The sequence below is a fragment of the Sylvia atricapilla genome, chromosome 5, assembly GCF_009819655.1.
Source record: "Sylvia atricapilla isolate bSylAtr1 chromosome 5, bSylAtr1.pri, whole genome shotgun sequence".
NCBI lineage: Eukaryota > Metazoa > Chordata > Aves > Passeriformes > Sylviidae > Sylvia > Sylvia atricapilla.
This window is the reverse complement of record NC_089144.1, coordinates 12,041,125-12,060,311: the sequence shown is the minus strand read 5'-3', so window position 1 is coordinate 12,060,311 and position 19,187 is coordinate 12,041,125. Positions and strand designations below refer to the sequence as shown.

Here is a 19,187-nt window from a genome sequence, read left to right as displayed (position 1 = left end):
TCTAGGATTATGCCTTCTGCCTCAGAAGGATTTCTTTTATCTTAAGGTAGATATCCAACTATATCACTCCTGAGTATCACATTTTGCACGAGTTGATAGTACTGAGGAAAAAGGTCCTGTAGGTCTGTTTTGAAGGTCTGTGTGGTTTGTATACATCCAAATCTATTCTTACTAATTTCCCAAATTTTCAAGAGTTAAAAAGTATGTATTAATCCTTCTTAACAGTAATTTTTCCCTTGCAGTTTCATTCATTCTATGTCTGAGAGAATCAAGAAATTAATTGTTCTTCAAGAGGGCAGCTTGTTTTCTGCATTCACTTTTAGCAATGAGTTTCTTGGGAAAAAAAAAAAGCCAGAAATCCAAATCTTTTTGTGTCACCTGCTAATATTAAATGCTGCTCAGGTAACTCAGTGTTTGGAAATAAGTAGATCAGTCCTCTGCAAAGTCTCATCCAGGCACATGCTGCCACTCTTCGATATGTACACGTCTTTGGAGAACAGCTTGGGGCGAATTGTTAAAAGAGGCATGAACAGATTAGGAAAAATTTTTAAGGGTGATAGGAAACATTTACCACTAGTCGGATGATTTGGGACTTCCTCCATTAAATGCTCTGCTTGGATAAAAACAAATCACTGAAGATGCAATTTTAGAGGAAAAAAAAGTATTGTAGGTTAACAAAGCCCTAATTAAATGCCAGGCATGGGAGGTTTCTTTCCGAGAAGAGACCTGCCATGCTGGGAGAGACAAAGCAGCCACACAGATTCTTGCTGTCCCTTTGCTGTGACCAGCAGCACATGGAACAGCACCTACAGCAGACAAGACCTTTGTCACCCATTGTGTCAGCTTTCACAGCCAAGGTTTTCTGATTTAATCAGCAATGGGTCACTCCCATAGGTTGGTCTAATCCCTTTTTGAATCCTTTTATTTTTCTGCCCCTCAGAAGGTTGCCCCAAATCCTCTTTCCCAAGGTGTTGACTGTGAGTTCATGGACAACTCCTTTGAGCAGGTGCTGTTTTCTGCTTCTGGCTTCCATGCTTCCCTTCTCTGAATCTTTGTGAGTTCATTGCTGTGATTTTTGAGATGAGGATACTGAAAGGATCAGCAGACATAAGGCACACAGCTGTAACTAGCAATAGTTTGTTTCACTTGTTACGCTTTTTCTAACTCTTTGTGTCACATGGACTGTTTAAATGAGTTTGTTTTTAGAGAAGTAGGCACACATTTCAAGGCCTCTTGAGTGATAATAATTAATTTAGGGCTCATCTCTGCTTAATCTTAGGCAGGGTTATTTTTTTCCTTACTTGCATCATCTTGCATTTCTCTTCATGAGATCCAGTCTGCCACTTCAGTCAACCCACTCCCTACTGACAATTCACAGCTCTTCCACAGTTGTTTTAGATGTGACCATTCTGAACAATAAAAATTCTACATTGTGGAAATTCACAGTTCATGTCAACCTTTGTTCCATAGCTTTTACCTGATTAATCCCTTGAGATTAATGAGAGTAGCTTATTCCTTATTCCTTCAAAGTAGGTATTACACCACCAAAAGCTCTGTCTAAAAATTGGAAGTTTTCTAACATATTTTAACGTGGTTGGTTTCTTTTTGAACAACCTACACATCAGATAATCTGCACGCCTTAGAAAAATTCATGCTTGTAAAAAAAAGCCCTAAATAAATCCTCCCTTCCCAAGGAAGCATTTGGGACCATGGCAGCCAGGATATTGTGGCTTAGGAGGGCTCTCATGCAGAGTTCCACTGGGAAGAGAAGCGAAGAACAGAATCTCCTCAGGATAATATTACTGGGAGGGAAGGAGCCAGGAGCTAAACTACTCCTCATATTATCTAGAAATGTGCACAAACCAGTTTCTGCTGAGTGGCCATGAGCTCCTCTAGTAAGTCACTAGATTTGCCTGTAAAATCCTATAGAGCGTAACAGTGTAACCTTGAATCCAACAGAGATTCAGATTCCTTCTACAGAATATTCCCACACCCTACTTGGCAGCAAGATCAAATGGTAACATATGGCACCAATACAACCTGAGAAGAGGAGCATTAAATCCTCACATAGCAAGGTGGAGTAGAAAAGGTATCTTGACAGACACAGGCTTTGTTCTTATGGTTGCCTACTGTTAATCCTTTCATAACACAACAGAGTGAAGGGAGTTCAGGGATACCAAAACATTTAGAGTAGGTGCCTTTATCAGGAAGGTGAAGACCATTAGGCTTAAAGTGAAGAAGAAAAGAACACCAAGTTCCTCCTCTTTCTCCCTCCCTTCCCTTTTCTCAGGATTTGGATCCGAATTAGACTCTCGTGGCTCTCCCACCTCCAGCTTTGAATTCAGCAGACATTTCAAACATGCAGACATCTGCTCTATTCACTTGTCAGGTACAAGAAGTCCAGCAAAAAAATTTTTCTGGCAGATTAATAGGACTTCCCACCCCTCACCCTCCCACACCCCTTACTACTGAAATGGTGTCTTCTCTTAAATATTTAGGCTACCAAAAACATCTTTAGGGTTAGAAATGGCAAGCATGGAAATTTTAGTTGTGGCGTCTCTACGATATTTCCTCTTCTCTCTTACTACCAAATTTCTTGCTTTTTTTACATAAGACAGTCTCATTTTCAGATCTCCACTAATATTTAGGAAAGACATGACAATTCAGATCTTTTATTATATATACCAGAAACAGCCAAGATTTAGTTTAAGTGATTCTTGGTGATGCTTTAAGAACTGATTTTATGAAAACTGTTTAAGAGTCAAGTTACTCTTTTATTTGTTTGTTCGCTGTATGTATCATTCGTATGCGTGAAAGTTATATGTGTGCCTTAAGGGTAAAATAAACACAATTTTTGTAGAAAGTGTGGCCATAGATACTTAGTATATTTTAAAACATAGAAATGTTTAGGTGTTGTGACATAAATTAGGTATTTCCTAAGCAACAAGACATTTCTGAAGTGCATTTGTTTATCTAAAGTGTATGCATTGTATTACTAAAATTATGTTTTAATTTATATTCTTGCCTGAACCATAGTGGTAAAGGAGCATGCAGTTTGATTATGGCTTGCACTTCAGAGTACTCACTCATATATTCAGTGTTCTGAAAATTAATTTTTAACACTGTAAACAACACTTACATCCATACTAGAAACAAAAGTCACTTTGATGTATGTCTGTTGTGACTTTATACCAGATGTGCAGTCTGTGTTAATCACCAAAACCTTCAGTAAATGTTTATCAGGGTGCTGAGAAATTTGTTCTGCAGCAATGCATTCTGAACACATCTCCTGTTAGAGCTTTGGTTTATATGAGCATTGATAGAATAGATGTCTCTCAAAAAGTGTTTGAACAATCTTTTCTTTCATTTTTCCAAGTTCTCTGTAGATAATTAAATGTTACGGTTGTATTATTTTTTGAAAAACAAAACAAAACAAAACTGGTTTTAAATACCAGTTTAAGGTGCATAATGAAGCTGAGCTGCTTTGTGCCAAGTTTTCCAGGACTTAAGTGGGACTGCAGAGGAATACTCAAACATTAGGATATTAATAGCAATATACTAATTTAATTGCGATAAGCATATTTATGAGTAGTTGGGAGAAAGAAAAGTAGCGTGCTCTTTGGGGAGCCTGGAGAAAAGACTCAGCTAGAGCATATGCATTTAGTTAAAACCAGAGAGGACAATAGAGAGAAACACTGGTCAAAAAATCAAGAACAATATTTAGAAAATTCAATGAAAAATGAGGGAAGAGACAGAACAAGAGCATGGATGGAGTAAACAGAAAGGTGAAGAACCACAGAGAAGAGCAAAAGAAGAAGCTTTGCTCTGTAATGTTTTGAGAAGAGGTCTGAGATGTCTTGATGGAGTATATGTCTATGTACTCACAGTTGTCAATTAAATTCTATTCATTTACTATTAATATCTAATTAGGGAGTTGCACCTCTCAATAAATCTTCAGTATTATTTCTGCTTTTCAATAAACACATTTCAATGGAGGAGAACAATTTTATGTACCCTGGGCATTTTCAGTAACAATTTTTTGTATATAAAGCAAATAATATTTTTAAAGCAAATAATATTTATTTGCAACATACAAATAAAGAAATTCTGTAAACCAGGAGATGAGAGACAATTTATGACTGGTATTTATTGTGTAAGTTTTTCCCCTTTCCCTGTTTTAATGCCTTATTGTTTTACTGACCTGCTTATTAGGCTGTTTCATGCCAGGTTTGCAAAATAGCTGAATTATAAACTTAGTTTTGACTTCGTATGTATACGCCATATATGCATCTGGATTCTGAATTTTTAGTGATAAAATGCAGTACAGTGTTACTGCAAATGACATTGCACGAGAATTTATATTCTTATAAGCTTTTACACAAGCTGTTTTTAATTCTTATAGAACTTTCTTCCAAAATGAACTGATTTTCTTTTGTTTGTGAACGTCACCACTTGTTTCAGCACGTGTTAACTGTGCCTATTGTTTCTTGTCTAGCTGTACCCCATAAAATAGGGCGGATAATTGATGGAAGTCCTGCGGATCGCTGTGCAAAACTTAAAGTTGGAGACCGGATCTTAGCTGTGAATGGCCAGTCTATTATTAACATGCCTCATGCAGATATTGTGAAGCTAATTAAAGATGCAGGTCTCAGTGTAACTCTTCGCATCATTCCTCAGGAGGGTAAGTCAATGGCCCTTAAAAACAGGAAGAAAATTTTAAGTAGCCTCCAATTAGCTTAAATTATGTCACCCCTTGAAAGAGCATCTTTTGTTCTCCTTCCTCTGCTGTAACGTGCAGCACACCAGAATTACGAGCTTAGCTCTAGCTCAGATAGGATCTGAATTCTTGAAAAGGTTTCAAGTTATGAAAGGGGTATTTAAAGCAAACCTGGAGAAACCTGACTGAGATAGAAAAGTAGGATGTTAAGGTCTTTTGCAAGAATTGTCTTCTACATGGAAAAGCGCTCTACAAGAGAGCCAAGTTTTGAATTTGTTCCCTTATATCTTGTTGTAAGCCAAGCCAAAGTTTGACAAAGTGATTCAGAAGAGACTGCAATGGCTGTCACCAGGTATGTTCAGCTACCAGCTACATGTGACAAAAAGTGATGTGAAGGAAGAGTTCAGATTTGGCAGTTTCCTCCATCACTATCATATAGTGATACATCACTGTAAATGCACAAGGCAGGAAAGAACTGAACCCTGAATTATCTGGCCTCTAGTGTGAGGATAAGGGGGTAGACTCATTATTCTGGTCATTACTCCACATCTAATCAGTGAAGATCTTTTGATGTTGGTTCCATGGGGTTTGGTGTTGATTTCAGGGCTTTTTTTAGTTTAACAATGTGCTGCACTGCTGCCTGAATTGTACCACATTAATGAGACTATGTCTTTATATCTCAGCAACAAATACGAGTAGAGCTGGGAATGACACACAGAAGGTAATGGAATTACTTAATGATCCATGGTCCAGTTAGATGACCTTCACCCTATGCTGCTGCACCCAGCAACAGGACAGGGTGACACTGCAACTGAGAGAATTCATCTACTTTGTTAAACGAATTCAGTGAAGGGAAAAACACAAAAATACTAAAACTTAGAATTTACATCAATTAGCACCCGTGTAATTACTGGAGGTCAGCTTTGCAAGCATCTAAAACAAGTGTGGTGCTTCATACAGTCCATGAAGTGTGTTTAAGCCTCTCTGGTATCTGGGTTAAATAACATCATTAATAGTTCAGCATTAGAGATGGACACATTAAATTAGAAAGAAGGCAGAGGTGTAGCTGAGTTGTAGTCCTACAAGATGTTCTCAGGTGCTCGTGGTGAGAAATGATCTTGCCCAAGGCACAGCTTCCCTGTGTGGCTGTGTGACACTGGACAACTCATTTGCCTTCTGATATTAGTGCCCAGCTTATAAAAATTGGTAAAAAATCTAATACCACTGTAATATACTTTCAGGTTAAAAACACCATATAAATGCAAAGCAGTTTTAGAAGAAGCTCATGTACCAGTTCATCCATAGTTATGAGAGTAATGTAGAAATGAGGGACAACATTTCCAATCTTTGACTCTAAAACTTGCAATACAAGAGACTCACAGATGCAAAATGGGCAATTACAGCCTTAAGCATAGTAATTACACAGACTAGTATTGCTTATGCCTGCATGAGGAGTGTTTTACGTGCAAATATACAAGCTTTTTTTGATAATTCATCCTAAATTGAAAATATCTTTTATAAAGTAGACAAAATTTTTATAATTGTGAGCATAAATTAGATAACTAGAGAATATGCACCCATAGGGAAAAACTCACATGTTAAATTTTTAAAATTAAAACACATAAAAATTAAAACTGGATTCAAATGTAAAATTAGGCAAGATATGTATCATGTGTAGCTATTGCTGTTAGGGATGCTCAGCCATATGTGTGTCCATTTTTGTTTGTTTTGCACAGTGCCACACTGGCCTCACTCCTTCTGTTCCAAGCAGGAATAGAAAAAATATAATATTTGCCTTTGCTGTTGATAATTCAGGAGCTTCTGCAGCTCTCTGTCCTCCTGTGGGTGGAGTCTCCCACATTTATGCATCCTAATATGTAAATGGTGAACAGGACTGTGCTGGTGTGTTGAAAGAAATATATTTGATATGAGCTCAGCAGCAAATATGTCTCCCCTCAAATCCAGCAGGAAGCCTGAATGAAGACTGGCATCTTTTATTTATAACAAAGGAACAAACCATATTTTCTATGCCAATCTCAGTCTTTTTTAATTTTTTGTTGTTTGGAAAGAATTATTCTGGTTTTCTGCACTATTCCTATGTGAAACCTTAGTAATTTAACAAAATACAGTGAAATAAGACATCAGTTTAAATGGTTAGTCAGAATTTACTAGATTGAGTTTACTATTTTACTGTTCACCGTCTCCAAAAATTTAAAAAGACAGGAAACTCTCAATGAGCTCAAAGACAGCAGGAGCTAATGTAAGGACACCAGTGTTTTAGCTTTTGTGACAGGTCTATCATCCCAAACAGTGGAGAAAGCAGTAAAATGTTCATTCTCTCAAAGTGAATTTTTTTTCTAAATGTAAAGCATTTCAAATATCTTGTAGTTGTGCTAAGGCACATGCAGGACAGAGAGGTGATTCAGGACAACCAGCACAACTCTACCAAGAGTAAGTCCTGCCTGACCAACCTAGTGACCTTCTACAATGGAGTAACTACATCAGTGGACAACAATAGACAAGGAAGGAGCTATAGATCTCACCTATCTGGACCTCTGTAAGGCCTTTGGCATGGCACCCCACAGCCTCCTTCTCTCTAAATTGGAGAGAAATGAATTTGATAGGGGGGACTGTTCAATGGATGAGCAGGTTGAGGAAGGTGGTTCTGGCCCTCTACTCTACGCTCATGAGATCTGATCTGGAGTTATGAATCCAGGTGGAGAGGTCCTCTGGGCCTGTTGGAAGCAGTCCAGAGGAGGGGCATGAAGATGATCAGAGGACTGGAGCATCTCTCCTATGGGGAGAGGCTGAGAGAATTGGTGTTGTTCAGCCTGGAGAAGACAAGGCTCCAAGGAGACCTTATTCTGACCTTAAAGGAGGCTTATAAGAAATGTGGGGACAGACTCTTTAGCAGGGCCTGATAGAATAAGTGGTCTTACAGCTTTGAACTAAAAAGGGGTAGATTCAGACAGATATAAAAACAGAGGTGTTTATTTGGTTTGGTTTTTTTATGATGAGGGTAATGAAACACTCGAACAAGTTGCCCAGGGAGTTGGTAGATGCCCCATCCTGGGATTCCTGTCAAAATTCAAGGCCAGGTTGGACAGGGCTCTGAGCAGCTAAGTCTTGTGAAAGATGTCCCTGTTCATTGCAAGGGGATTGGACTAGACAATCTTTAAGTGTCATTCCTACACAAGCTATTCTGTGACTCTATGATTCTATCATTCTGTCATTCTATTATCAGTATTTCTATGCTTTAAAAGAATACGTGAAACATGGAAGCAATTTCCCTTGTTGAATTGTGTTTTAAATAATGACGGTGTCAACCAGAATTATAGAAGCCACCAAGATTTCGGATCCCACAGACTATCTAAAGGAGGCCATTAGGTTCAAATGTCTAAAAATCTAATTATAACCTGAGAGAGTAAAAGCGACAAAGCATAAATTTGCAGAGGTAGTGCGTGACCGAAAATTATTATTGTGTACCTTTGCCCTTTATTAAATGCTGCACTGTGACAGGTCTTTAATCTTCATCTCCCCTTGATGCAGAGCTGAACAGCCCAGCCTCGGCCCCCAGCTCGGAGAAGCAGAGCCCCATGGCCCAGCAGCACAGCCCCATGGCCCAGCAGAGTCCCCTGGCACAGCAGAGCCCTGTGGCCCAGCACAGCCCCGTGGCCCAGCCACCGCCTCCACAGCCCCTACAGCCACAAGGACACGAGAACAGGTGTGGCGTTTTCAACATGGTCTTTTTTCTTTCTTTTTTTTTTTTTTTTTTTTTTTTTTTTCTTTTTGCCTTGTATGTTAGTCTGGAGGCAGGAAGATGTTTTTTTATGGTGGGTGTTATCTCTGGTGTACCATTTACCAGCCAGTTTTCCATGTGTATTTTATGCCTATACATTAGGAAATGTGTCTGTAATGGAAATCAAATGGTAGGGGGATGGAAATTTTGTGACCAGCTTTATTAAAACCTGTGGGAGGATACAACTTTCTGTGACCTCCAATCAGCACTGTTTAGTCTTTGGATTATTTTCTAGCATGTTAAGCAAGGCTGATTACGCTGACTGTCTTTATGCTAATCTTCAGTAACCAACACATATCATCAAGATCCTCTTCCCCAAATGATGCTGGTAACAGGATTGTAACTTTTCTCTTCTGAAAATACTTGAGTTCACTTGTGATTCAGACACTACACCCTCTAATTCTCCTTGCTTAACAGATGTAGTACTTTCACTTGCCCAGAATTATTTTCTTTCAATTAGTCATACTAGGAAAACTACTTTTCCTTATATTTCATTGAGTCATTTTTCCAAAAGTGATCACCTCCTAGAAGACATATGTTTCTGGCAAAATTCAATACAAAGTTTTTACAAAAGCCATCCTGTGCTGTTGGAAGTCAGTATTAAATATATTGGGAATTTTCAGATGGGACCAGCACATGATATTAATTAAAGTTCCAGAAAGAAATTCTGTAATAATTATACTGAAAAGTGTAAGCTGTAATTGCTCATGTCACCATTTACAAATTCAGCAAAAATTATGGTGCCTCCATCTGTGAATTAAAATATCATCCTCTGATATGCAGCTGTGGCTATATATTGCCTAAAGATTGCTCTTATTTCAGAAAAAGGGCAAATATTGTTAGTTCATATAGTATTATTTTTCACTAGATTCTATAAGCTAAATTACAGCTTGTTTTTATAGCCATATACATTGTTTCTTTAGCAAAATAGGAGTTTAAAACTCTTAGGAATATTAACTCTTTTTTTTTTGCTTCCAGTGTTAATAAGGCTCAGTATCACAGTAAGCCTGTTTGTCCTCTATCTTCTTTTTACAGGATCATGATACTGAGCAAAGAAAGTAAGAGGATTGCATGTATGCATGCAGGTATTATAGATGCTATGTACAGGTTTTAAAAGAACACATGGCAGCAGTCTATTTTAATCTTCTCAGAAAAGTCAGAGGGAAATAGTTCTGATGTTTTTGTGTCTGGTTAGACAGTCAGATTATTAAAACTATTGTGTAGGAAGATTAGCCATAATGTCACTGTAACTACATTAATAAAATAATGATGTTTTGAAACATATCAGACAATTTGAAACATTTAGTTGACTGAAAAGTTCACTTTGTTGACTGAAAACTTCCTGTCCATGATTAAAGCAGAATTTGAAATGTTTATTTCCTGTATAGAAAATAAATATTTCCCTTGGTACTTAAGGAAGAATGTAAGAACATCCACTCTGTGAACATTTTTATTAAAATATAACTCAAACCACTATTACAGAATTACTTTGCTAAAAAGAATTCAGGACTTTCTCTGTGCCTCTTTAGCACACCACATGGCTGAGGAAGGGAATTCTGCCCTAGGGAATGTCCTTTACTTCACCCTGAAGTGCCATTATATGCTAATTTCCATATGCTAAGAGAAATTCTCATCTGAATAAAGTAAATAACTAATCAATGTACCTCAGAAAGCCACATTTTCTTTCGAACTTTAGTACTCGCCTCCCTGTAACCAGTTATCAGCTAAAGCAATATTTTACTTGTTATTAATTTCTCATAACGAAATTTATTTTCTTTTCAGCTTGTGTTATTTCTGTGCATGACTACTGACATGACTTTACTGAAATAGCTTTAAACCAGGTAGCATCATAGGGAGTGTATAATAAAAATAATCCACACTATATTAATAGGTGTTATATCAAAGACACCTTTCATTAAAGAGGTAACAGCTAAGACAGAGCATTTATCCTTTTCTAGCCTTGAGAAGCTCACATTAATATTTTATGTCGATGAAAGGGGATATAAACTGCACTGATACTCCACTTACTCTATAGAAATATTAATTTTGGAAAAAAGCACTTTGTAATCTCAGTTAATTATTTTGTTGTGAGTATAGTGGGTGTTTTCACATGCAGTTTCATCTTCAAAACAGGCACGGTAAGTTGGAATCAAGATGCTTTTTCTGTTACTGTCCCTTTGAGTCTAATCCTGATCTCACTGATACGAGCTGGAAAATTGCATCGTATGACCTGAGGGAAAACTGCTTATGCACATGTTTCAAAAGCACTTACTGGTTTTGGATGCTTCGACTATTTACCCTTGAGAGTTTTACTTCTCCATGAAAATTTGTTCCGTGCGATTTTGCAGCCAGGCAGCTCGCTTTCCCTCCTCACTACCGCCCTGCCCATTCGGAATGGTTTGCTGCTCTCTCAAACTGGTGCCTTCCTCAGCTACAGGTCAGAAGTGAAAGCCAGGCAGGACGTGAAGCCTGACATCCGGCAACCCCCGTTCACGGACTACAGGCAATCCTCCACGGACTACCGGCAGCCGCCGCTGGACTACCGGCACCCGCCGGTGATGGATTACCAGCAGCCACCACCACTGGACTACCGGCAACCACCACTGATGGAGTACAGGCAGCACTCCCCCGACACCAGGCAGTACCCCCTGTCCGAGTACAGGCAGCCCCAGGTAGGGGCACAACCACCCCGAGCACCCCTGCACAGTGCAGAGTCTGCGGGGACAGAGGGTCTGTAGGGACAGGTCGTGGGTGTTTGCCATGGATGTGCCACCACGGAAGGAAAAGACACATTAAAGGGTTTTTCACTCTATTTCCCTGCAGAGGAAATGACTTCCAAACCATTAATATTGATGTGTGTTGTGGTTTGAAAACAAACCAAGTGAGAGACTCTAAGTCAGAAATACAATTTAATGAGAAGAAAAGGAAAAATAAAATAAAATAAAATAAAATAAAATAAAATAAAATAAAATAAAATAAAATAAATGCAACAATACAAAAAGAAAAACCACTGACAGAGTCAGAATACAACCTGAGCAGGGTGATGGAAGCAGTCCATACAAGGTGGTCTTCCTGAAGCAGTGATCTCGTAGAAAGGTCTGGTAGCTCTGGTCCTCTGGGAATCCAGTGGGTGAAGGCTGCTTCTACTGTCCCAAATCCCAGTTTATATCCCAGGTGAGAATGCTTGGCTCCTCCCCGTGGGCAGAGCATCTCCCAATGGGATGATGAGTCATACAGGGGCTCCTTGATGGCCCATTAAAGAGAGATAAATCCCGGAGGGAGCAATCTATGAGTCATGCACAAGGCATTGATGGGCCATTAACTGAAGATGGGGATAGAATACATCCTAAACTACAACCCAGGACAATGTGTAACTGTGTGATCTGGAAATGAACATTATGTTTTTAATTGTGTGACTGCAATGTTAAATGAACACCATTTTTAAGGCGCTGGAGAGTTGAAATAAAAATTCTAACCTAAAAAGCCTTTTCATCAGCAGAGGAAATTTTTTTCATTCTTGGCATGTAGTCATCAAACTCTGGTGGGTATACTTAGGTCAGACCGCACTTCTACAGCATTCTTGAAAATTAAGATTTTATCTAAAAGGAATGAATAATAAAGGAATGAAAATCCTGACTGATAAAACTAAATTTCTGTTGGTAATAGTCTGGATGAGTAGAAACTAGCCCATACAACTAGTTTCTTTGATATCAAGCACAATCTGACAAATTCAAAGAGATGATGAGTTAGACGAAGAGTTATGGTACCTTGGACATGACTCCTCTGATGACAGATATTTACTGACAGTTTTGAAGGTTGAGGATTGAGCTCAAAGTTCAGACTTTGAAAAAAAAAACCCATCCATTCTCCTTACATAAAGGCAGGCAAAACAGAGATCAAAAAGTATTAAACTATAAACTTCTGGACACTAGATGCTGGAACCTTTGTGGTTTGTATGTCTATATTTTCAAAACCAGACACATAAACCATACCAAGAAAAATACGGAAATTCCTAAATGGGATGAAGAGAACCCTATGAAAATATTGTTCATTTCAGTATCTAAATAGCAAGTCTCTATCCCCATGTGCATACCTTATAGGATGCTTCTTAGCATCTAGAGAGGTGCTTGGGTAGGCTATTTCCCAGCATCTCCAGATAAATTCTCTAATCAATAGACTGCACAACCCAAACTTGCACTTTGTTTTCTCCTGCTCCCATGGATCTTGCACTCCTGGTTGACAATGGATCAGAAGCTACATCACAATTTCCCTCCACACCTATCTATGGACCTTTGCTTATATCAAGTGGATCAATATATTTTTGAAGAGATCTATTTTAAAGTCTTCTTGAATGTATATCACAATGTCCATATAGTTAATTGTCTTTCATTTTGTATTTGTCTGTACAGGACTTTGATTATTTCACCGTTGATTTGGAGAAAGGAGCCAAAGGATTTGGGTTTAGTATTCGAGGAGGAAGGGAGTACAAAATGGATTTGTATGTATTGAGGTTAGCAGAAGATGGACCAGCAATAAGAAATGGAAGGATGAGGGTGAGTAAAATGCATTGCGATATTTTTTTCAACATTTACAGATATGTTTGGTGATGAGGTCAAACAGAAAGCATTTTTTTAATCTCTGATCAGGTTTTGAAGGGGTAATGCCAAATACCTCATATAAAATAAACTCATTTCATAGGAGTTCAAAAACTAGTTGATACATATAGTAGATCCCTGGAGTTTCTTCACCAATAAATGTATTACTTCTGACTGATTATACCTTTTACCATGTTATAAATTTTTATCATTATTATTTTCACTCTTATCTAAGCAATTTTATAATCTCAGACAATGTTTGATGTTTCTTAGGTAATAATGACAGAATTAACATTTGGGTCTCTAATCACAAAAGCAAAGTGATCACTACATAACATGTGTTTGGAAACTATGAAACCTAAGACCTCATCTGTGTTATTTTATTAATTTAAGCAAGTCGCCTTTAAATGTCTGCTAAATTTATTTACTTATCTTAATCTTGTTTGTAGGGATCATGATTTAAAAAAAAAGCAAACACATGGTCTATATAGGAAAAATAACCTAATCAAAAATAGAGACATTTAATCTCTTCAGTTGTGACAAAGACAAGGTGTAAACTCATCCAGGCCTGCTGATACTTTGCAGAATTTTGAGTACACAAAAAGGAGAAGGAAAGAACACAGGCACTACCAAGAGTCAACATAAAAATTGTTTATGCATCTAATTAGTGCAATCATATTCAACCAATATTTAATTTCAAAGATGGGCAATGAAAATTGTGTTCTCTACTGTGGTAAGAACAGATTTTACAAATGTCAGGGTTGTTACACTTTCTCTACTTAACAGTCTAAACAATCTGATCAAATTTTGTGTCTTACTGAAAGGACACTGTCTTTCTGTGTATAGCTCAGGAGTTTTGCTGTGCTTCAAATGACTCTTAACTTGGCCACTTGGTAGAATTGCAAAATTCAGTTAGTCCTCAGTTGTATCATGGAGTGCAAGCTCCTGGCACTGGCAGCAGTGGCAGCAGCAGTCCCTGTGTCACAAAAACCAGTGGGGCAGTCAAGCAGGCAACTGGTAATTGAGATATACTCCCACTGCATTTTTTTGTGTGAAATATAGGTGATTTCATGCTGCAGCTAGAACGTTAGCTTAAGGATATCTTCTCTGGTCTTCATTCTTTCCTTTATTTTGGAATTATGATTGTCACTTGCTCTTAATGAGAAGCCATATGCAAGATGTACATTAGTAGCTATAATGTGATTAAAGAGGGATAAAAAGCTGTGCTTTTAATAAGCTCTGGAATCACATATTTGGAAACATATGGCTAAGAATACAGAAAAAAATAAAAGAACACCTTTGAAAAGGGTTCATTTCAAATAATAACCTGTATTAGGTAGAAAATGTTATGCATGTTTAATGAATATTACTAATATAGTTTCTAAAATAACTTGATTTAAAGTTTTTTCATTGTAGTGGCCACAACATATAGCCAAGTGTTATTCTAACCAGATAGCTTTAATTGGGATTTTTTTCTCCCTTTTAAAAGCATCATTATTTGGAAACAGTTCTACCATGCATGCTTGTCACTGAGTCTTCTCTTTTATTCTCCTGCCTAACAGATATTTTAACTTGACAAATGGGCTTGGAATGTGAAAGATTCTTATATTCAGTGACCTGTGACTGATGGACAGCAGAAACTCAAGAAAGAGATTCAAAACAAAAATAGAAAAAATGGAAACAAACAAAAAAATTGTTGAAAGAAATTTATTACATAGGAAGGTGGGCAAAGGAAGCAGAGTTCTGTACCCACATCTCGTTTCCTGAGTTTACATCAGCTGTTAACAGTGCAGGTTCATTCACACTTCTTGGCTGGTTGTTGCATCTCTGTAGCTCTCTGTTTCACTGGTGCATCTCTACAGCAAAACATGCAAAAATCAGGGCAGTGCTTCTTGTTTTAGATACCATTTTCGTTAAAGACACAATTCTCTGATCCCAGGCTTTCAGCACCGAGGAGAGCAAACCATGCTTTTGTGATAGGATCTTATTGGAACACTTTCCAGATAAGAGTTCTTCTGATGCCCTCCTGGTCTCCATTGTTGTTTTTCTTGCTGTTTCCTCCTCCTTGAACAGCCTTCTTTGATTTAACTGAAGCTTTGCAGAGAAACGTTGAAGCAGATAGCACAAGGTGCAGATCATGCTTATAAAAAGAAATAATGCACATAACTCCAGTCCTATTGCCACTCATGAAAAGGAGAGAAGAGAAGAGAAGAGAAGAGAAGAGAAGAGAAGAGAGAAGAGAAGAGAAGAGAAGAGAAGAGAAGAGAAGAGAAGAGAAGAGAAGAGAAGAGAAGAGAAGAGAAGAGAAGAGAAGAGAAGAGAAGAGAGAAACCAGCTAAGTTGTAGCAAAAAATAGATCACATTATGAAGCATGCTACCTACAGAGCACTTAGATGTAATAAGCAAACATATTCCACAAATAACATTTTGTTTTCAATCTAGGTACAGCCAGAAAAAGCCCTGATAGAGACTAATTCATATTGAATTAAAGCTCCCTATTTTACAGAAATAAATAAAATAATTACCTTAAAGTAACAGAGATTAAGCTATACTAGTGGTATTAGAAAATTGTATGATTGAAGAAATGAAATCTCAAACTGAATACAGCTCTGGGTAGGGAAGTCAAAGTCTGTATGTTTACTCTATTAGTGGACACTGCAAAACCACAATGATGGAATGAGTCCCAACAGCTATATTCCACTTTGGACATGTTAAAAAAAATCTGAGAATCCATCAACACACATTCAAAAGATTCTAAGGTCTAAATACATATGAGAGTGTTAGGCATTACAGATGCAGAGTATATTAAAGTAAAAGCTATGATTATAGGAAAACAGATATAAATAAAGAACTGTAATGGAGCTATCTCTTGTAAAAGAAAAAAAAGTAGATCCATGACTGAGGAAGGTAAGTATGGAAGGAGTACAATATGCCAATAATAGCAAAGAGACATTGAACAAGAAAGTAATGATAAAACAAGATGAAGAAAGCGACATCAAAATCAGGACATCCTTATGAAAATTGCAGTTTGATCTTCAGGCTTTTATGAACTTCAGTAAGACCTGTGAGCAGACAGAGAACAGACTCACAGAACAAGCCAAAGAAGTGATCTTCCACTGGCCCTGCCAAAACTGTTTGGATTTGTAAATATTGATGTAAGAAGGAAAAAGACTTTATGAAGTTTCATTATGACATCACCATTTCCAATCATAACTTTATATTATCTCCCTTCCCACTGGGGATGGCATACTAGCCATGTTGTGTTTTTATTGGAAGCAAATTCACCAAGGAACTACACTTTAGGATTACAAGATGTAAAATAGTCTTTAATTTCACTTCATGATAGATGAAGCTTTCTACTTGGATTTTCTGCACAGTTGTTCTTGGAACTGGAAAGGTGGAAGAGCAGTGAGTTGATGTCATACAGAGTTCATCAGTTTTCCAATCCTATTGCTCTTCTACTCAGGGATCCCTTTCTGCCAGCCTAGACAGACACTGCATTAAGTCTTGAGATTCAACAATTTATTCCCTTAAAAACAGGTTTAAAACTTTTATTGTCTTGTTACACTTAGTCATGTTACCTTCACATGCATTGAGATTTTTGTTTGAGCCAATAGACTCTGCAGAAAGCCCAAGCATATATATCTTAGTTTAACTTGGATTCATTTATCACCAAACCAGGGTTAGGAAATGCCCATCAAAGTACCCAGAGGTCTACAGGAAACTGTTTCTTTGCATGCATCCTCTGCACACATGGTTGTTAAAGAATTCTTAGTGTTGGAGGACCACAGCCATGAGTGCAGCTTCATATAAAACCATGTCAGGTCATATACACCACAATTAACTGTGGCAAGATTTTACGGCAATTTATTGGTAAGATATATGGCAGCTTCTCACAGGAGACTGCTGTAAGTCTCCTACTCATCACTACACTGGAATTAAATACTGACAGTGTATTTTATTTTTATATATAAAATATTCCTAATATATTTAAATACTGACATAATTCTGACAGCTGCGCAGAGAGCAAGCTACAATGGCGAATTCTGAAAAACCTATCTGTGTTTGTGCTCCATAAGACAAGGATGGAGCATAACCATAACCATGAAAAATAACCATAAAAAAAAAAAGTTCAGTGAACTATTAGTGCCTTTGTTATCTTTTCCCAGAATGGCAGACATCTCAGCACATCAGCATTTCATTTCTCAAGCAATCCTAACATCAGGGGAAAACAGAAAACACTGAAACTAGCTGGTGATGGCAATATTAAGAATAAAGCTGCAAGGCCCAGTCTCAGAGTAGGTTAAGAATGTGGCACACACACTGTCAGTGACACTCATACTGAGTTGAATCTGTCACCAGAGACAGGGGACATAACACAGACAATGTGGAGCACAGTCTCCACAGCCTCTGAAGATTCAGACACTACTGGAAACAGTTTTACAGGTCTATTTAGATAAGGCTTATGCTAACATATTTTATTCTTGCCTCATGCTGAGGACAATGATTGGCACAACTCTCCTTGCACATTTCTATCCCTTCCTGTCTTAGAAGGAAGGGGTAAGTTCCTTACTGCTATCAGGGGAATTGTTAAGCTTGGTTGTAGTGTTTGCTAGACATGAGATATGATCAACAGATCTCTTATTGCCCTGAATGATATCTCCAGCAGCCAGCATGTTTATTGAAATCAGTGTCAGACAAAAAGCCTGTGGCTGAGGGCTGCAAAGGTCCGGAATAACATGAAATTCTTGAAGAATGAGGGTGAAATGTGCTTTTTTATAGACAGTGTACATCTGTGTCATTTTGTCACTTTGTGAGATACATCCTTTTTTTCACATCTTCCACAAAAGTCATACATCTCATCTCTGACATTTCTAGTTTCATTGTCTTGTCAACTCATTTTTCTCAGTCCTCATGCACCATTTAGCTCTATCTCCAACTTCCTGATATCTCCTTATGCTACATTATTTTTCTTTTCTTATTGTTTACTTTGCTTATATTTTGGTAGGACAGACATCTGAAATCCAGGCACAGCAGAATTCTATATCTTTCATGGTCTGCAGTTCTGCTTTGGCTCTTCAGTCTTTTTTCCTGTTCGTTGCATTTCCGTGGTTTGCATCTCTCTTTTTGTTTCAGTCATACACAGCTGGAGATAAAACCAGGCACAACGAACAGAGACTTCTCTAGTGGCAATTAAGAGCTTCTGTGTTGTGGCATAAGAGTCTGTGTGGCCCTGCTTGGTTGTTCCAGCTTGCTGAGTGAGCAGAGCAGTGATGCTCACACCAGTCTATGCTGTGCCCAGGTTCATGGCATTCTGCAAAACAGCACAGTTTATGTGTTTAATAATTTCCCATAATAATAAAGTTCACACCAACCTTATTTGTGGTTATTCAGAAACCTTCATCCTCCCAACACCAAGAATTATTCATAGCAAAAGGGGAGAGCTGGTTATTCAAGAGCCAAGGGTCAAAAAAGGCAGGCAGAAAGGTGGAGTCTGTCTCTTACTTGGAAAGAAACAGAACTAAAGTTTCAAATAATGGAGGACATGAATATTGCATTTCAAACTGCTGTCAAAACCCATGTATGAGCATTCAGCAACATTCAAAACTACATTTTCCTCTTTGTATGTGTCCTAAATCATATTTTCAAAAAAGTTACAGGGCTCCTATCAAACTCATAATCTGATGCTAAAGCCCTCTCTTGAGCCATAAGAGAAATAACTTCAAGTCTCCATTGAAAAGTCTGGTGCCCAGGCTTTTGAGCAGTGTGGTAGCATCTAATAGTTGGCTATAGCTAACTATGACTCACAGAATAAATTTGTCACCATTAAGACTCCTCAGGCTTCTCAAAAGATCAGTGGTATGTAGGCATCTGGGCTCTCTAAATGCTGTACAGCTATGCAGTTTAACAAGGTAACATAAATCAATCTGGGATATGACATTTCCAAACATCTCAAGTCAGGGCACCCTGAAATCACTTAAGTTGTTCTGAGTTCAGTAAATAGATGGTCAGAGATGAGCTAATTGGGACCCTACAGTGTTTGCAAAGTCTTTTATGCCATGCAAAACAGAAGTGT

The 19,187-nt window shown here is 37.9% G+C and overlaps 1 protein-coding gene across 5 annotated transcripts in view; it reads left to right on the top strand.

Annotated features, from left to right (window-relative positions):
- Positions 1-19,187, top strand: part of MAGI2 (membrane associated guanylate kinase, WW and PDZ domain containing 2) — a 710,849-nt gene that overhangs the window by 657,079 nt on the left and 34,583 nt on the right. For all 5 annotated transcript variants that reach the window (XM_066318723.1, XM_066318722.1, XM_066318724.1 and 2 more), the window contains 4 exons: positions 4,496-4,681; positions 8,267-8,441; positions 10,948-11,188; positions 12,926-13,069. In XM_066318723.1, coding sequence (XP_066174820.1) covers positions 4,496-4,681; positions 8,267-8,441; positions 10,948-11,188; positions 12,926-13,069 — 746 coding nt within the window. The remainder of the gene's footprint in view (positions 1-4,495; positions 4,682-8,266; positions 8,442-10,947; positions 11,189-12,925; positions 13,070-19,187) is intronic.